The sequence below is a fragment of the Sarcophilus harrisii genome, chromosome 2 (genome assembly GCF_902635505.1).
Source record: "Sarcophilus harrisii chromosome 2, mSarHar1.11, whole genome shotgun sequence".
NCBI lineage: Eukaryota > Metazoa > Chordata > Mammalia > Dasyuromorphia > Dasyuridae > Sarcophilus > Sarcophilus harrisii.
The window spans coordinates 9,325,891-9,342,992 of NC_045427.1; the positions used below are offsets into that span (position 1 = coordinate 9,325,891).

Consider the following 17,102-nt stretch of genomic DNA (forward strand, 5'->3'; position numbering starts at 1 on the left):
AAAATAAAATTTCTGATGTTTGAGTTGAAGCCCAGCCAGATTAAGTAACTTGCCTTTGGGCCTAGAGTTAGTGTTGATGGCAGTCAGTCTTTGAATTCAGGCCTTACTGGATGGAAATCCAGCAGTCTATTCATACCTATCATATAAAATAATATGAAGGTGGGGAGGAAATAGGGATGAGGAGCACACCAGACACATCTGCTACATCCATGTATTTATATTCATATGTATCTGTATGTATAAAAATGTATAACACAAATCAGAGTGGAATATAGAGATTTAGTACTGAAAGGGACATCAGAGGTTACCTGGTCCAAAGCCTATGTTTTCCAGACAAGGAAACTGAGATGTGATATGAGTTTTCTGGGGTTACTCAGTGAGTAAACGGTAGAACCTGTGCCCCATGCCTACAAATCTACTGTTCTTCCATTGCCAAACACCTGCCTGATAGTCAGAGGACAACCGATTACCGATGTATATTTCTATTCTAAAAGTCATTAATCACAAAACGAAGGGGGAAAGAAAGAACGAAACCATCCCAAGATGCTCCATCAAGGCTTGTGAGGGGAGGGGTGGAGAAGGAAAGCCCCGAGTCCTGGCATGGACTTCCTGCTCTGTGGTCGCATTCTTGCCAACTCAATCTTTTCTGCCCGAGCACTTTCTTTCTTCTTTCCCATGCCCACAGTGGGGAGCTCAGTGTGGCTCTCTCAGGCCTGGCTCCTTGCCCTCCCATGGCTCCAGGGGCTTGTATGTGGGGCCTCATGGGAGTCAGAGAGAGCCAGTCATGTGGTGAGAAGCACTCAGGCTCCTGCATACACTTAGCACATGGATGGCTAACGGGATTTAGGCAAGCCAGGTCTTCCTTTGTGGAGAATATCTTCAAAGATTCAACAACTCTGAACAACACAATGACCAACCAAGTCTCCAAAGAACTCATACTGAAACATGGAGACAGATGGAGGCCTTCTCCTTCTCTCTGTCTCTCTACCCGCCTTTTTTTTTTTTTTTTTTTTTGGACATGGTGGCCATTACTTTGCACAAGTCTCCGTATTTAGAATGGATTTCTTATCTTCTAAATGGATGAGGGAGAGGCAGAGAATTTGAATCTGAAAATAAAATCAAACTGATGAAAAAGGAAAATGTCTTTGAGAACCAAGAAAAGCTTGAACAAGGACCTTCGAGGTCCTCCTGGGACCATGAGATAGCAGATCAGAGCTGAAGGGTTGGAAGGCCGTCGAGTGCAACAGCCTCATTCAATGGATGATGGGAGCTGGAGAGAAGGAATCCATAGTTCTCCAAGTAGCAGAAAGGCACTAGCTTATCAGAAGTTTAGTCCAGGCCCAATGATCCTGCCTAGCAGGACCAGGGCTTCATTCTAGATTCTTTACAAAGGTGCTGACCTGTTGGGAAAAAGAGGAGAAAGTTAACTTCACGTTGTAGTAGATAGGAAAAAACCATCCCTCCACCCAAGTCCTTTCTGGATAGAGCGTAAGCTCCTTGAGGGCAGGGCTGGCTTTGTTTTTTCTCTGCAGGCCCAGCATCTGAGAGACCACTTGGCACACAGTAGGCTCTTAGTCACTGGTTACTGATGGGCCAGTTGTGTCATGCTGGTGTGTAAGTGGCCCCAAGCTCTTGAAAGCCGTACCCTGAGAGGCAGAGGATGAGGCTCCCAAAAGCCAAAAGCCTTTTAGTAGGGGCCCCTAAGAATGCAGCATCATCCACCAGCCCCGCTGGGTTCATAGAGACTCACGGCATCAGCAGCTACGGCACTGCCGATGAATTTCCCAGCCATGGTACGATTACCACGTACGGAAATATTAGAGACCTAAGTCAGTGCTGAGAACACCTAGTGGATAGAATCCTGGCTCCTGAAGCCCTGGGAGGATAGGAACAGTCAGACGGGAAGCTTGAGGGGAGAAAGGAAAAACCAAGGGGGAGAAGGGGATGGAGCAGAGAGAGGCTGAGTCTAGCCTGCCCATGCAGTCCAATTTGCTATCAGAGTCCAGATTGCCCCCAGAATCCAGTCTGCTCCCAGAATCCAGTCTGCCCCCAGAGTCTCCTCCCAGAATCCAGTTTGCCCTCAGTCTAGCCTGCCTGCACAGTCCAGTCTGCCCCCAAAGTCTAGTCTGCTCCCACAGTCTAGTCTGCCCTCAGAAGCCAATCTGCTTCCAGAGTCCAGTCTGCCCCCCAAAGCCAATCTGCATCCAGAGTCCAGTCTGCCCTCAAAGTCTAGTCTGCTCCCAGACTTCAGTCTGCCCCCAGAAGCCAGCCTGCCTTCACAGTCCAAACTGTTCCCAGAGTCCAACCTGTTTGGGTCCAGAGAGCCAGGATGCTTTGGTGGACAAAATAAATGAGGACAATAACAGTTCTATTAGTCATCTAATTCTGAGAAGATAGCATTGGAAGGAGCAGGGAATCTTGTCCCTGCTTTGACCTAGACAGATGGAGGGGAACTGTTATAGATTTAGTGCCAGAAGGGGCTTTGGAGGCCAGTAAGTCCAATCCCCTCATTGCCAGCCCTCTCTCCTAAGGACTGTAAGTCTTTTGGCCTCTCTTTTCCCCAAGGAAGCCATGGGATCATCAGATCATAAGTTTAGGACTAGAAGGAAGCTTAAAGGTCATCTTGTCCAATCCCCCTATTTTACAGACTGAGGTCCTGTGAGGGTAACTCATTTAAGTGGATCATCCAAAGTCCCACAGGGCTTCAATCTCCAGGTGTTTGTTTTTAGAAACCAAGTTTTCCCTGAGGAACACAGGGAGGGCTTAGGATAATTTAAACCAGGCTGATACTGTCCCCATGGAGTGAACATCTACTGCAGCTCATCGTCAGAGTTGGCTTGACCTTTGTCATGAGCTCCTCTTGCTTGGCGGCCTGCTCCGAGAAATCCTCATTGACGTCCAGCACCAGAACAGGGGCCTTCTTCAAGTCCTCAAAGTGGAGCCTGGGAGAAGCAGATGTGAGGGAGAGGTGAAGAAAGACTTTGGAGCATTTGCAGGAGGAGGGGAGGGGAGCTCGAGAGGAAAACAATCTGGCCTTGGAGTCAGAGGCCTGGGTTCAAATCTTGTACCCTGCCATTTATGAGCTGTGGGACTTTCGGTTTCCTCATCTGTCGGATGGACGCGTTGGACAAGCTGGCCTCAAGGGTCCCTTCTACCTTGAAATGGGTGATCCTAGAGTCTTCATTTATAGAACTTCTCACACCAAGAAAAAGGAAATAGCCTTTTTCTCCCTTTATGTTGGGATTGCTCTTGGGGTCTCCTGACACTGCTGCTGTTTTCAGTTGTGTCTGACTCTGTGACTGCATTTGGGGTTTTCTTGGCAAAGATACTAGACTGATTTGTCATCTCCTTCTTCAGCTCATTTTACAGATGAGGAACTGAGGCAAACAGGGGTAAGTGACTAATTCAGGATCACACAACTAGTTAGTGTTTGAGGCTGAATTTGAACTCATCTTTATGCTTCCATTCACGTTGACACCTACCTGCTAAAACCCAAAGCCCTTTGGGGAAGACGGACACTCTCCTGAAGTGGACCAGAATTGAGAAAACCCTTGGGAGGTCAAATTTACAAAACTAATTTGGAGATCAGAACTTTGGGTGATGTGAGAAAAGCTAGCAGAAAAGTCAGCCAAAATGTGCAGAAGAGTGGCTCTGCGGCTCCGTACACTCATTTCAGGAAAACCAGGCAGAAACCGCCGGGACAGTTCTGAGTCTGGATCCCGGAGTGGCCAAACCACCCAAGAAGAATCCTAAGAGGCAGCATCCATCTGAAGGCACTTGAAGACTATAACATACTCCAGATGTGTTCTATGATATCTCACTTGAGCTTCATTACCAGCCTGGGAGGTAGGTATTATGATCAGCCCATTTTACAGTTAAGGAAATAGAGGCACTGAGAGGTGAATTTCCTTGTCCATGGTCATAGATCTACATTTAGAAGGGGCCTTGGAAGCCAACCCATTCATTTTCTAGATGGGGAAACTGAGGCTAAGAAATTAAAGTGATCGCCCAAGGCCACCCAGATAATAAAGTCATAATAGATAGCCCTACTGGAGTCAACAAGGACACCTCTGACAGTTTCCAGATGGGTGACTCTAGGTAAGTCAACTGACCTCTCAATTTCCTCAGTTATAGAATGAAAAAATGGAACCCATCTCTCTCCAAGGTCCCTTCCAGCTCTTAATCTCTGGCAGGGCCATGAAACACAAGTTATTCTGGTTCCAAGAGTAGTTTTCTACCCATTTGCAATACTGTTATGATAGAAGTGATTTCCTTACTCAGTGAGTGGTCCAAGGGACAGTTGAGGATTTGACTTACTCAGTCACCTTATGGATAAACCAGTCTTCATGCTGAGCATGGAGCTGTTCAAGGTATCCCAGCTCAAGATCCTTCTCCTCAGTCCTGGCGCGTTGGCGTAGTCTCTTGAAGCACACCTAAAAGACAATCCCAGGCTCTGTCAGCGAGGCTAGGCCAGTGCTCTCTCAAGTCCTCTGTTTTTGTGGTCTTTGGCCAGCACTGAAGGATAAACCTCTCAAATTAATCAGAGAATCGCCAAATAGGAAGGGACTCTAGAGATCCTGGCTCATGGCTACTTGAAAAAGGAATCAATCCCTTCTAAAATACTCCCCACAAATACTTGCTCAAGCTCTTTAATGGTAGTGAACTCATCCCCTTATAAAGTATCCCATCCTACTTTTGGACAGATATTGCTGAAATGAAATCTTCCTCTCGTAACTTATATTCCTTGGTTCTGGAGTCAGAAGAAATGGGTTCCAACTCTGCCTCGATGCTAGCTACTCATGTGACCTTGAAAGATCAGATAACTCATCTGCAGTTAATTCTCCTTAAAAACTTAAAAACTAGGTGGTCTGGGAGGTCTCTTCTGGCTCTGGATTCTATGAAAATTTGAGAAGCCAGAAGAGAAGCTGGGTCCTTACCCACTTAGAAGTGACTCTGACTTAATGAAAAGATTAAAGAATAACCATGACAATTAATGAAGCTGATTCCACCTTTAAATTAAATAATCTCATAGATAAACAGTATCTAATTGTTCCTCAGTAGCCGAGTGAATGGAGCACAGAACTTGGAATCAGGACGATTGAGATCAATTCTTGTTTCTGATATTTTCTGACCATATGATCAACCACAAACAGTCCCCTTAATCTTGTCTACCTCAGTTTCCTCATCTTTAAAATAAGGATAATCATAATATCTTCCCAGGGTTATTGGGAGGATCAAGCAAATCAACAGATATACAAATACTTTATTATGATTAATATTATTATTATCTATTATTTCTGCAATGGGCCTCAATGATTAATGTTGAGCTAGGGAAAGTAATCCTCCTTCATAAATGGGATTTCAGCTCCAAGAAGATACAAGGTCTGTTTTTCTTGCCGTTTACCTGCCCCATGGCTCATGGGATCCCAGATTTAGTGTTTGAAGTGAATCAATTTAAGATCATATAAATAGAAGGGGCAAAGGACCAAGCATTGACAAAGTACTTGCTGAGTGCCAGGGGCTGTTCTAGGCTCGGGAGGTACAAAGACTAAGAGGAAAATGTCCCTAATCTCAAGGAATTTACTTTCTAAAGGGAGGGACAATTCATCAATCAGTCAAGCGACAGCATTTATTATGCCCTAACTATATACCAGGAATTAGGCCAGGGGCCTTGGAAACTTTCTAAGCTTTCATTTTACAGAAAAGGAAGGACCTCGGGGGCATCTGAGTGCTCCCACTTCCATGTTTTATAAAGGAAAGTGACTCTAAGGGAGTGGAAATCATCATTGGTCATGGAGCCAGTTAGTAAAAAATCTAGAACCAGAACTCAGGGCTCTTGAAATTTAGCCTAGCAGATCCATGGTTTGGTCAGTTCAAAAGGCTGGGTTCTATGTTCTTATGATTTTTTATTGGTGTGGCATAAATCTCAGTTTCCTTATCTGGAAAATGGGGATGTAAATATAGTATTAAAGAGAGTTAGCTGAAACGGGCTATTATGATGGGAATTCTACTCTTTGACAAGCTTTCACTTGCTAATCCATGGCTGGCGTTCTGGAAATGGCAATTATTCCTCGGCCGCTTTCCTAGGGTAGAGAAGGCAGCATCACAAAGGCAAGGAAGAGAATGTTTAATGGGGGCAGGAAAGAGCAGCCCCCACCTCCACCCCCATTCTCTCCCAGCAAGCCAAGCTCATGCCTTAGGGCTGCAGGGGGAAGCTGAGGCAATTGGGGAAAGGCCTTTTAGGGCCAGGAGCCAAAAAGGGAAATCCAAAAGAAGACAAGGGATTCCCCCCTCTATCTATCTCTCAAAGATCCCTTCCAGAGGGCCAGACTGGGGGAGGGCTCTGGCTTTAGAAAATAGAAGATCAGATATGGATGATCACTATTTGTGTTAAGGGAGGATCAGGGTCTCAGAGCAAGCCGGAAGGGACATCAGGTCATCTAGCTTAACCTTCTCCTTTTACAGAAGTGGGAGGTGCTCAGATCTCATCCTGAGATGTTTGGGAGGGCACATGACCAAGAAATAGCAGAGCCACATTTGAATTCCGGGGACTCCAAATTCAGCACATTTGATTGCCTTCTTCCCTCTTTCAGCAAAAGTGATTCCCAAGGCCCCCCTCCCCTTAACTCCAGCGGCCTCCCACTTTAACCGGGTCTCTGGAATCCTCTGGGGTACCTGGGGAGAAGCCCGGAGGTAGATGAAGCCGTCCTGGAAGATGTTGTTGCTAAACTCCCGGAGGAGGAAGGAATGCCAATTCTGATAGACAGCCCACTCGACATCGTTTAGGAAGCGATTTTCAAAGAGATTCTTGGCAAAGATGTACCTGGGTGGGATGAGAGAGGGGGAAAAGCAGGTAGAAAAACCAATCAGGAGGCAAAAGGGGGGCAATAATAGCACCCACCTCCCGGGGTTATTATAAAGATCCAAGGAGAATATTTGTAAAGCACTGGGCAAATTTGAAGGCACCACGTATAAAAGCAACCGTCGTCATCATCATTTTTATTAGGTTTTGCAGCCCAGTCCCCCATTCCTTATCCAGTGTGCAGAGTCTCCCTCCCTCCCCACCCCCCAGACAAGGCTCCCTCGGTTTAGCATTAACCAACTCCGAAAACTGTCAGCAAATAAAGGCCAATTCAATTGTGCAAACACTTAATCAGTATCTATTGAATTCAAGGCTCTGGGTCAGGGGCTAGAGATGGGATAATTAGGAGAACGGCAGTGCAGTTGTTTAGTCAAGTCAGACTCTTAAGTGATTACCCCTGTGGGCCTTTTTCTTGGCAAAGACACTGGAGAGGATTGTCACTTCTTTCTCCCGTGTACCCCTATTTTACAGAAGAGGACCGAGGCAAATAGTCCCTAAGTATCTGAGGCTGGATTTGAACTGACTCTAGACACTGTGTCTTATCCGCTGCACTATTTAGTTGCCACCAAAAATGATATAATGTGGCAAAATCTTCAAAACACTGCACATAGAACCCTCGCATACTCTTTGCTAGAACCATCAGCCCCCTTGCTACTCTTCAAGCAAGATTTTCCCTCTCTCAACTGGCTGTCCCCTGTACCTGGGATGCTTCTCTGCCTCCTGGCTTCCCTCGAGTCCCAGCTGATATTCCACCTTCTCCAGGAAGCCTTCCCTCATTCCCTTTAATACTTGTGCTGTCCCTCTGGTGATTATTGCCCATCATTTCTCCCTTTCTTTTCTATATTGCCAGAACTTAGCACAGATGTGCTCAATAAGTGCTTGAAACTGAAATATCTTATTCCACTTGTAATAACGCTAAGATGTTGAAAAAGAGAAGACTCTGAATGCTACTTTTAAGGAGCTTACAATGGAAGAGGAAGAGGAAGGCGCTCAAATAACTATTCCTTGAAAGAAAGGACTTAGAAAGGAAGGCAAAAAGCAGCAAAGGGCCAACTGGGACGCAGCTGGGAGCCCAGGGAAGACTTCAAGGAATGGAGAGTATCAATGAAACAATGAACTCCTCCCCCTCCCCCTTCAGCTAAAAGCAGCCCAAGGAAGTTCAGAAGAGGCCCTTCCTCCCTTGCCTTCCCCTCTCCCTCCCTGTTCTCCTTGGGCAGGGGGGGAGGGGAGTACAACTAGATCACATTTAATTTACTTAAAAAAAAAAACTAACCAATCACTATGTAATAAAGTTCCATTTCCTTATAATAAATAAACACTTAGATACATGAAAATACTCCCTGCAGGTAGCAGCAGTCAACGTGTTTGGCCTGGAAATAAAAATTCCAGCGACTAGAGTTGGGGATAGGAAGGGTAATTCTATTCCAGGCTCAGGGGAACTGCATCAGCAAAGACAGGAAGAGCAGGGAAGACGGGACAAAGCCAACAAGCAAAACAGCGTCCGGTTAGTAGGAAACGAAGATCATAGGAAAGTGGAGAAAAGTCAGTTGGAGGGTGGCAGGCTCAGGCGAGTGGACTGGAGTGGCTGAGCCACGGGGAGTGCCATCATTAGGCTGGGTCTCAGGTGTGAAGGCTGGAAAGAAGAGGGGCAGATTGGAAGCAAGGAGACCAATTAGGAGGCTATTATGGGGGGGGGGAAGATGAGGGCTTAAACAAAGATGGCTACAGAGCAAGCAGAGACAAGGGGTCGGGGGTAAAGAATTCTGCCAAGGATGTGGCACATGATTGGAAGCTGGGGTTGGGGACAGCTTTGGGAGAAAAGCTTCAAACCTAATGAACTTTAAAGATACTGAGGCCATCCACAGAAATAGAAAAGTGTGCAGGGTGGAGGAGGGGGAGATGGATAGATGTGAATGAAAAAGCATTATTAGGTACTCAATATTTTCCAAGTATTTGTGTTGTGAGTTGGTATAATACAGATACAAAAACAAGACCGAGGGAGTCCTGGGTTTCAGGGAACCTTCATTTCTAGGTAAGACAGCACAGCAATCATACAATCTAGATGGCGGTCACAAGGCTAAGTTGGACGTGGAAAGCAAGGCAAACACAGACCTTGCCCTCAGCAAGCACTAATTCTAATGAGGGAGAACACAGTAGATAAAGATAAGATAAAATAAACAGATTAAATAGAAGGCAACTTTGGAGGGGGAGGGTGGGATATGCAGTGGTTTTGTAGCAGGAAGACAAGTGGTGAGGAATGGATCCAAAGAGCGACTGATGAGGAGCCGGGGCCTCGAAATGCTGAGTGGGATGTGCTAGTGGGGTGTCCAGATGGCCATATCTAGCAGGCAGAGGGGAAAAAAAACAAGACCAGAATTCTGAGGGGTATGAGATGGAAGATACCGATATGGGAGGCATTTGTGTTCAACTGAAGCCTTGGGGGTGGATGGGATTGATAAAGAGTGGAGAGATAAGAGAGAGCTGAAGAAAGAGACATCCGCATTTGAGAGGAGTCCTCCATACAGACAAAGAACAGTCCCAAGGGGAGGAGAACTAGAACAGAACAATGCCATGGAAACTCGGGGGAGGGGAAGGCATCCAGGAGGAGGAGAGGTTCCATGAGAGGAAGTACAGAGGTTAAGTACAGATTTAGAAACTGAGGCAAGACAGGCTAAGTGATGGTGATTTGAAGCCTGAAACAGGGTTCGGTCAGAATTCTTTTCCTGACATCACCTCGAATCTCAAGGAGATGATAGGCCAAATAATAATAATAATAAATAATAAAATAATAATAATAATAATAATAATAATAAAAACTTGTCTCCTTGGGTGCTATCCTAAACCTGGTGTAGGTTCTCATCATCTACCACTTGGATTACTACAATAGCCCTGATGGGGGAGGGGTTCTCCCTGCCTCACTCTGCCCCCATTATCATCCATCCTCCACTCAGTGATTAAATTGATCTTCCAAAAGTGCAGGTCTGACCATGTGTTCATGATCATCATGAGTCATCTAAACTTCAGTGGCTCCCTATTACCTCTAGAATCAAATGTAAAATATCCTGGTGGACATTTAAAGTCCTTTACAAGCTGATCTCTTCTTATATTCCAGGTCTTTTTACTCCCCTACAGGCACCCCAAATCTGGTGTCTTTACACCCTCTACTTCATTTTTTCATTGGCTCTCCTCCATGTCTGAAACACTCTCCTTCCTCATCTCCATTTCCCTGCATCCTTATTTTTGTCAGGTCCTCCCTTGCAGAAGGCTTTTTGTAAGCCTTGAGAACAGGGTCTTCCCCCTAAAAAAGCCAACCAACCAACCAACCAAACCCAACACTTTTTTGTTGTTGTTGTTAACACCAATGCTTAGTACAGTGCCTATGCTAGATGCTTAATAAATGCTTACTTGACTTAAAATGTTTAGGATAGTAGACAATGCAGAGCTGGAGGCAAGACCTGCTGATAGTGAAAGTGGGGAGACCTTTGAAAAAAGATAAGATTTGGCAGCAGCTTTTAAAATTCTGCTATCCAGAGGGAAGAGTTCTTAGAGACTATAATACCAACTTCCTCATTTTATGACCAAGGAAACTGAGGCTCCGAGTGACTTGCCTAAAGTCACACTCACAGCAAATAGCCCAGGGATTAGAACCCATGTTTTAGGTCTTGGGCTCTAGCTCTCCCAGTGTTAAGCGGAAATGGATGGAGACTCTCTATGTGATATTGTAATGCCGGAGAAACTGAGCAAGATAGGGATTAGAGAGTATTTAATCATTTATTTAATGGAGAGATATACTGGGATCAAATGGATCCACATTGAAAGAGATTATCATCTCCAAGAATCCAGCAAACAATCAGAGTTCTCAATGACATATATACATGTGGCTCAGACACAGAGGGTAGACTGAGGCAGGGGCAGAATCAGGGTACTGAGAGGGGGAACCGGACTCTGACAGGGTGGGATGAGCCTCTGGAGAGGGGATGACATAATCAGGGGGAGGCAGCCCGGACGTGGGGAGAGGCATCTTGATAAGAAGGTATCTGATATTCTAATAGCTTGGGATGGGGAGAGGCCTTCGGATGTTCCATCAAGTATTCTGATAAAGAGGGAGGGGAGGTTTTGCAGAACTGAGAAGCAGGGAAACCGAGGCAGGACAATTAGGGAAACTGATCGACCAGTATCTGAATGTTCACTTCCCCTGGCTTTCAGATGTCCCCATCTCATCCATGATATGGTCCAGTCTTATTATATTCGTCATGCAGGATACTCCATCTCCCAAACCCTTGCCTTAGCCCAGAGAAACTGAATTTCAGGCCAGTGCCCGAAGGCCCAATGACACCATAAGCCAGCAGTTGGAAAATGGAGTCTCCCTGATTGACGAGGGACCACAAGATCAGATCAGATGGGCTGGCCTAGAGTCTTCCCAGCCACGTGCGCCTCTCCCAATCTCTAGTTTCCTTCAGCAATCTGATCAAGGAGCACGGTCTCCATTAGACCTCTGTGAGGCTCCCAGCTGCTAGAGGTCCCTATCTCCAAATTAGCTTGAAATTAGTTTGGGGATGTATCTGTATTTGGACGTGTTCTCTCCGAGAGGAGGTAAACTCACTGGAAACAGACAAGTTCTCAAGGCTATGGCCAGTGCCTAGGAGAGTGTTTGCACACAGCAGCTGCTTAATAAGTGCACACTGATTGATTGGTTGGTTGAGACAGATGGTAGGAGTTAGCCAGGGGATAGAAAGGGGATATTCAAGGATAGAAAAGCTAACATTATTGATATGGACCTAAAGAAATGATGAAGGCAAGAAGAGGTTCATCAGAGGAAGAGAGTGGTAGGGAGGGAGAGAGAGGGAGGGAGGGAGGGAGGAGAGAGGTGAGGAAGGGAGGGAGGGAGTGAGAGAGAGAGAGAGAGAGAGAGAGAAGAGAGAAAAAGGGGGAGAGAGAGAGAAGAGAGAAAAAGGGGGAGAGTGAGAGTGAAAGGAGATAGAGTGTTAGTGAAACTGCAGATACAATGAGATGAAGAAACAGTGAAACAGAAAGATAGAGAGATAGATACAGAGAGAGAGTGTGAAAGCAGAGTAATATAGTGGATATTCCCTTGGACATGGAGGCAGGAGAATTCCCATCCTGTCTCAGTTGTGAGACCTTGGAGAGATCACTTGTTTAGTGATTTTTCAATCATTTCTAACTTTTGGTGACTCTTTTCGGGGTTTTCTTTGCAAAGACACTCGGGGTAGTTTGCCAATTTTTTTCTTCAGCTTATTTTACAGATAAGGAAACTGAGGCAAATAGGATTAAGTGATCCTTGCCCAGGGTCACTCAGCTAGTGAGGTCAAATTTGACCTCAGGAAGAGGAGTCTTCCTGCCTTTAGGTGAGGTGGTCTAACCACCAGGACACCTGCCTTCCAAGGGGAAAAATCACTCTGTGTCCCTGAACCACAGGGAGGTGGTTATATATGTGCAAAATGAGGGAATTTGCCTCAGTAGTTTTGCAGGTCAAGTTCAGCTTTAATTCCTAGAACATCAGCTGGGTACGTGGTAGACAGGCAGGTTCCAGCCAGAAGCTGGTGGATCCCTGATCATTTATTAAGAACTTCTTCTACTTTTTAAGACTATAAATTATGGGAAGGGTGGCAACCTGTGCTGGTAACAGGATTTTCCTCCCCAGGGAATTCTCTGTTCTAATGCAATTAAAGATCATTTTTCACTTTGTGCCAGTCCCAGGGCTAAGCGAAGTGCATGGAAAGAAAAAGTGAAACCAGCGTTTGCCCTCAAGGAGCTCCCATTCTAACCTATAAAGCCAAACAGAAGGAGGCGGCCATTTAAGGAACCGGTGAAAGATAACCTTCGGCTGGGAGGGGATTCTCAGCCAGCCACAGAGGATCCTAGAGACCTCCCGGTCTGCAGGAAACCAGAAGCTGAGTGTCAGCTGGGTGGGGGAGGGGGAAGGAAGGGAGGGGAGAAGCTGGCTTAGGAGTCTTCAGGGCTTTATTTTCCCTCTAGGAAACTCAACCCTCCATGGCCTAGGCAAACCTGCCCCATCTTGAATAACACTCAGAGTCTCAGTACTTTAGAAGGCCCCAGGCCCAGTTGTCCTTGGAGCTGGGAAACACCCCCTCATGTTTTCTGAACTGACTCTGCAACCCCCCCCCCCAAAAAAAAAAAAAGTGTGTTTCCAATGTACTCACTTCCTCCACTTTACAGAAGTCTCCAGACCCAACTGAAGGAAGTAGGGGCTGAATTGAAAACTCACCCCTTTCCCCCAGCTAAACAAACAACATTTGGCAAATAGAAACCAGGGCTTCGGCAAGGATCAGGTTATCTCATCAGGCCTGCATACAAGCTTAATTCCTCCCCACCACCCAAGCCACAAGATGCAATTGAAATCCTAAACAATGAGGCTTGTTTATAGACTCTAGTTCCTAAGGCAACACTCGATTGCATTTGTCAACCCCGGGCTAACCCCAAATCAGACAGGCCTTCAATTATCCCAAACTCCCGGCAAGTTTTGCTGGGAGCCTTTCTGTCCCAGCCTCGGCTTCCCTGGGAGTCCAAAGGAACAGCAGATCCTTCCCTCAGTGTGTTATAAGGATTAAGGAGTCAGTACAGAAGCCATTTCTCCACTGGCCCTTCCCCCCATTAGAAACTCTCCAGACTACTAGCCTTGGGGAGGGGGGAAGGGGTCAGGATCACATCTAAATGACCTTTCCAGGCTCAGGATTCTACGTTAGGGCAGAGTTTTGCCTTTCTTGGAGGAAGGCAGTGACCCGCTGGAACAGGCACTTCAAGTTTGCCAATGCTTTAAGAGGGCCAAGAAGTAGGGAGCTAGGAAAAGCGAGGGTGTGGAAGGGAGCCCGGGTCTGGATTTAGGAGTGTAATTAATGCACTCTCCCTTCCCCTCCAGAGCTTGCAAGCAGTCCCTCCCACACAGGGAAATAGTAGAAGGGGGAAGGTAACCTAAAGAACTTAAAGGGAGGGCACCCCGCCCCCAACCCCCCTTCCCCCAACAGAAAGAGGCCACGGTGGTCTGAGTGAGCCCGCAAGTCCAGCTGCCGACCTCCATCAGAACCTAGAGCAGAAGCCATTTGGGAATTCATCAATCCACCCTTTCCTAGCAGAGTCTCCATTACTGGCTACCATTACTTCTTTGTCAAAGTATCCATATTCATGGTATCCCTGAGACGAGGCTAGCCAAAGTTTCTATTAGAGTATCCGAGGAGGGCTCTGGGGCTTGATACTTTATCATCAAAGTATCCATAGATAGCTCGGTTACACTCTATCTAAATATCTGGCCTATTTTATCTGCTCAAATTAAAACAGTAGCACTATCACAATAGAAACTGTAGCAGATATTGGCCACAGTGTCTCCCAGCCACTGTTTCAGACAATGTCCCATAGGTCTTCGGGGGAAAAAAAAAATCGATCCACAAAAGCATTAAAGGATGGCCAAGGGGCAACGAGAAGTGGATAGAGCCCTGAAGTTCTGAATTCAAATTCGACCCCAAACACTAAACACTTGCTAGCTGTGGGGTGGTGGCGGTGGTAAGTCACTTAACCTTAATTGTCTCATCAAGTAAATAAATAAGCAGATAAATAGGGAATGGCCAAGTACTAATAGTTAATATCAAAGTCTTTATCTTGGGTTGTACCCCTAAGGGGCTCATGGGGGTGGGGGGAGGTGCCTGCCAGCATGGGCAAAGATTCCCATCTAGATCATTTCAAGAGTTTTCCAGGGAATCCTCTCCAGGTGCAGAAGCCTTTCCTGGGTTCCCCTAGATTACAGAGATGTTTTTTGGTGGGTGGACCTCGGCGGGGGTGGGAGGTAGAGGAAGGTGAATGAAAAGAAGAAGAGAATGTGTCTGGGTACTCCACAAGCACCCCCTCGAAGGCCAAGGAGCAGGAGCTTTCCTGGGCATCCTCCCGTGCTCTGGCGATGAATGACTGAAATCTGGCACAGGAAGGGCGCTGCACAAGCTCGTGCCGTCGGAAGGAGGGGAAATGGGCCACCGGCACAAAGAGCGCCTGCTCGGCTTCCCATTTTCCCTTCTAATAACTCACAGAAGCCTAGGGCCGACCAGTAAGTTTCCCATCAGCCCAGCCAACACATCCCCTGGATGGGCTGCATCCGCCCCAGCTCTCCTCTCCCCCCATGCTCTCCAAATTGTTTAACCACATGTTGGAAGCATACTAGAGTCTGGCCTCTGTGCCAGGGTCATCAATCCTCCCTCCTCTCTCCTTCGGGGGCCTGAGAGGACCAGCTCTGTGGGAACAGATGGGCTGACTTCCCAGGCAGGGAATCTGCAGTACAAACGCTTTTTAAAGTCCCTCTCCTGTGGGCAGGCTCCCATGCCCTTTCCCTCACTTGTCATTCCAGATTGCAGATCCCTGGAAGCTCTGGGAAAAATCCTGATCCTAACACGGGGGCAGGGAAGGGGAAAGAGCATAGATTGGGATCTGAAAGGGTCTTTAGAGATTGTATAATCCAATCTCATTTTATTGCCCCTGAAGTCCAGGGGGACAAGGAGGGACTTGCTCAAGTCTTTCATAGAAAGAAAACTGAGTCATCTGACTCTAATATCACTATTCTTTCCACTATCTGACTCAAATGATCTTAGGATCAGAGACCTGGGACTAAAAGGGGCCTCAGGGACCCTAATTTTCCTAAAGTTCAATCATTTTCATATCTGATTCTTTATGACCCTTTCTGGTGTTTTCTTGGCAAAAAGTTCTTCCTTCCCCAGCTCATTTTTATAGATGAGGAAACTGAGGCACACAAGATTAAATGACGGTTATCTAAAGCTCAGAAAGCAGAACTTCGGGAAGGAAGGTTGTTCTGATTCCAGCCCTGCCACTTAGCTTCCCACTCATTTTACAGATATGGAAACTGAGGTCCTGGGAAGGGACATGACTTAGTCAGTGGCAGAATGGGATTCTTACCCCTAAACTACAGCTACAACCTTACTGACCTGCCATAAAACTAAGTTATATTTTTAAAAACTTTTTTTTTTTAATCTCTCCCTTCTATTAAATAATGAGCCTGTAACAGAGGCTATCTAGTCTCTTCCAGCTCTCCAATTACTCAATTCTATAGTCCCTTCCTGCAAAGCATATGGGGGTTGGGGGGAGGGGAGCCAATGCTAATGAGAGAGCAGTCACCAATCCCAGGCTGAGCTCATCTGGAGTTGCCTTTTTCTAGAGGAGGAGAAGATTCTAATCACTGCCCAGGAGAGCTGAGGCCCTTCGCTCGTTTCTGTAACCCTCACATGGCCTTTCCGACACTCAGAGGGGATTCTGGGGGATATCCCCTGACTAGAGCACTGTGGGTCAGTCAAACGGACTTTCCTGGGAACTTTAATGCATTTTCATTGTATTGTTATCTTCTTGTTTTCCTTAAAATCTCAGTAAAGTTTATTATTGGGTTTGTTATCATGGATTCAAATTCTGACTAAGACTTGAGCAAGGTAACCTTGGGCAATTATTAGTGTTACCTTTCCCCAGTGACCTCACTGTTTCCCCTAATTATTCCCATTCTATTTATTATGGCTTCCCTCATCTATGTACTTGTGGTACCCCTTGTGCCCCACTCCCCCAATTCAAGGAAGCTCCTTGTAAGGATTAAGCCATTCACTGTCTGGATCCCAAGCACCCAGCCCAGTGTCCAGTAAACAGAAGGTGTTTAATAATAAATACTTGTTGCTGGATGGACAAGTCACTTTGGTTTTCTGGGTCTCAGTTTCCTCACCTGGAAAATCTGGATAATTAGCCTCAGACCGCCTCCCTGTGGGCTGGAGGTCAGACAAGTGTTTCTCCTTGTAGTGAGAAGTCAGGGGAGGGAGGGAACCCTCCTCACCTTCCATTCTAGGCCAAGGCCATGGCTACAGGGCAGCTACTCAAGCCTGGGCCCAGTGGCTCCCCGCTCCAGAGGGTCTCCTGCAGGGGGCCCGCCATACCATTAATCATGTTTAAAAGGCTCCAAGCGGGGCTGGCAGTCTAGACGCCAGACACTCTCTCGCAAAGACCAGCGCCAAATCCTGCGCCAAAAGGGACAGGACCCAAGCTTCTCAGTTTACAACAAGCAGACCCTGAAAAGTCATTAAAGCAGATTTGTTGGTTCTCCGGGAGAGAAGCTCATTTCACCTCAGCAGGAGAGGGCTGCTGACTTACAGATTCTTCCCATGTATGAGACTTCGTGGCTAGGAACAGCAAGGGACAGTGGGAAGAATCCGGGGGTCCTGGAAAGGCCCAG

At 46.5% G+C, this 17,102-nt stretch overlaps 1 protein-coding gene across 1 annotated transcript in view; it reads right to left on the reverse strand.

Moving 5' to 3' along the window:
* Positions 1-993: 993 nt before the first annotated feature.
* The window catches only part of DGUOK (deoxyguanosine kinase), a 38,659-nt gene continuing 22,550 nt past the window's right edge, over positions 994-17,102 (reverse strand). The window contains exons 4-7 of the mRNA XM_012540571.3: positions 6,676-6,823; positions 4,318-4,433; positions 2,843-2,942; positions 994-1,400 (exon numbers count right to left, since the gene is read on the reverse strand). Of these exons, the coding sequence (XP_012396025.2) occupies positions 1,371-1,400; positions 2,843-2,942; positions 4,318-4,433; positions 6,676-6,823 (394 nt within the window). The 3' untranslated portion in view covers positions 994-1,370. The remainder of the gene's footprint in view (positions 1,401-2,842; positions 2,943-4,317; positions 4,434-6,675; positions 6,824-17,102) is intronic.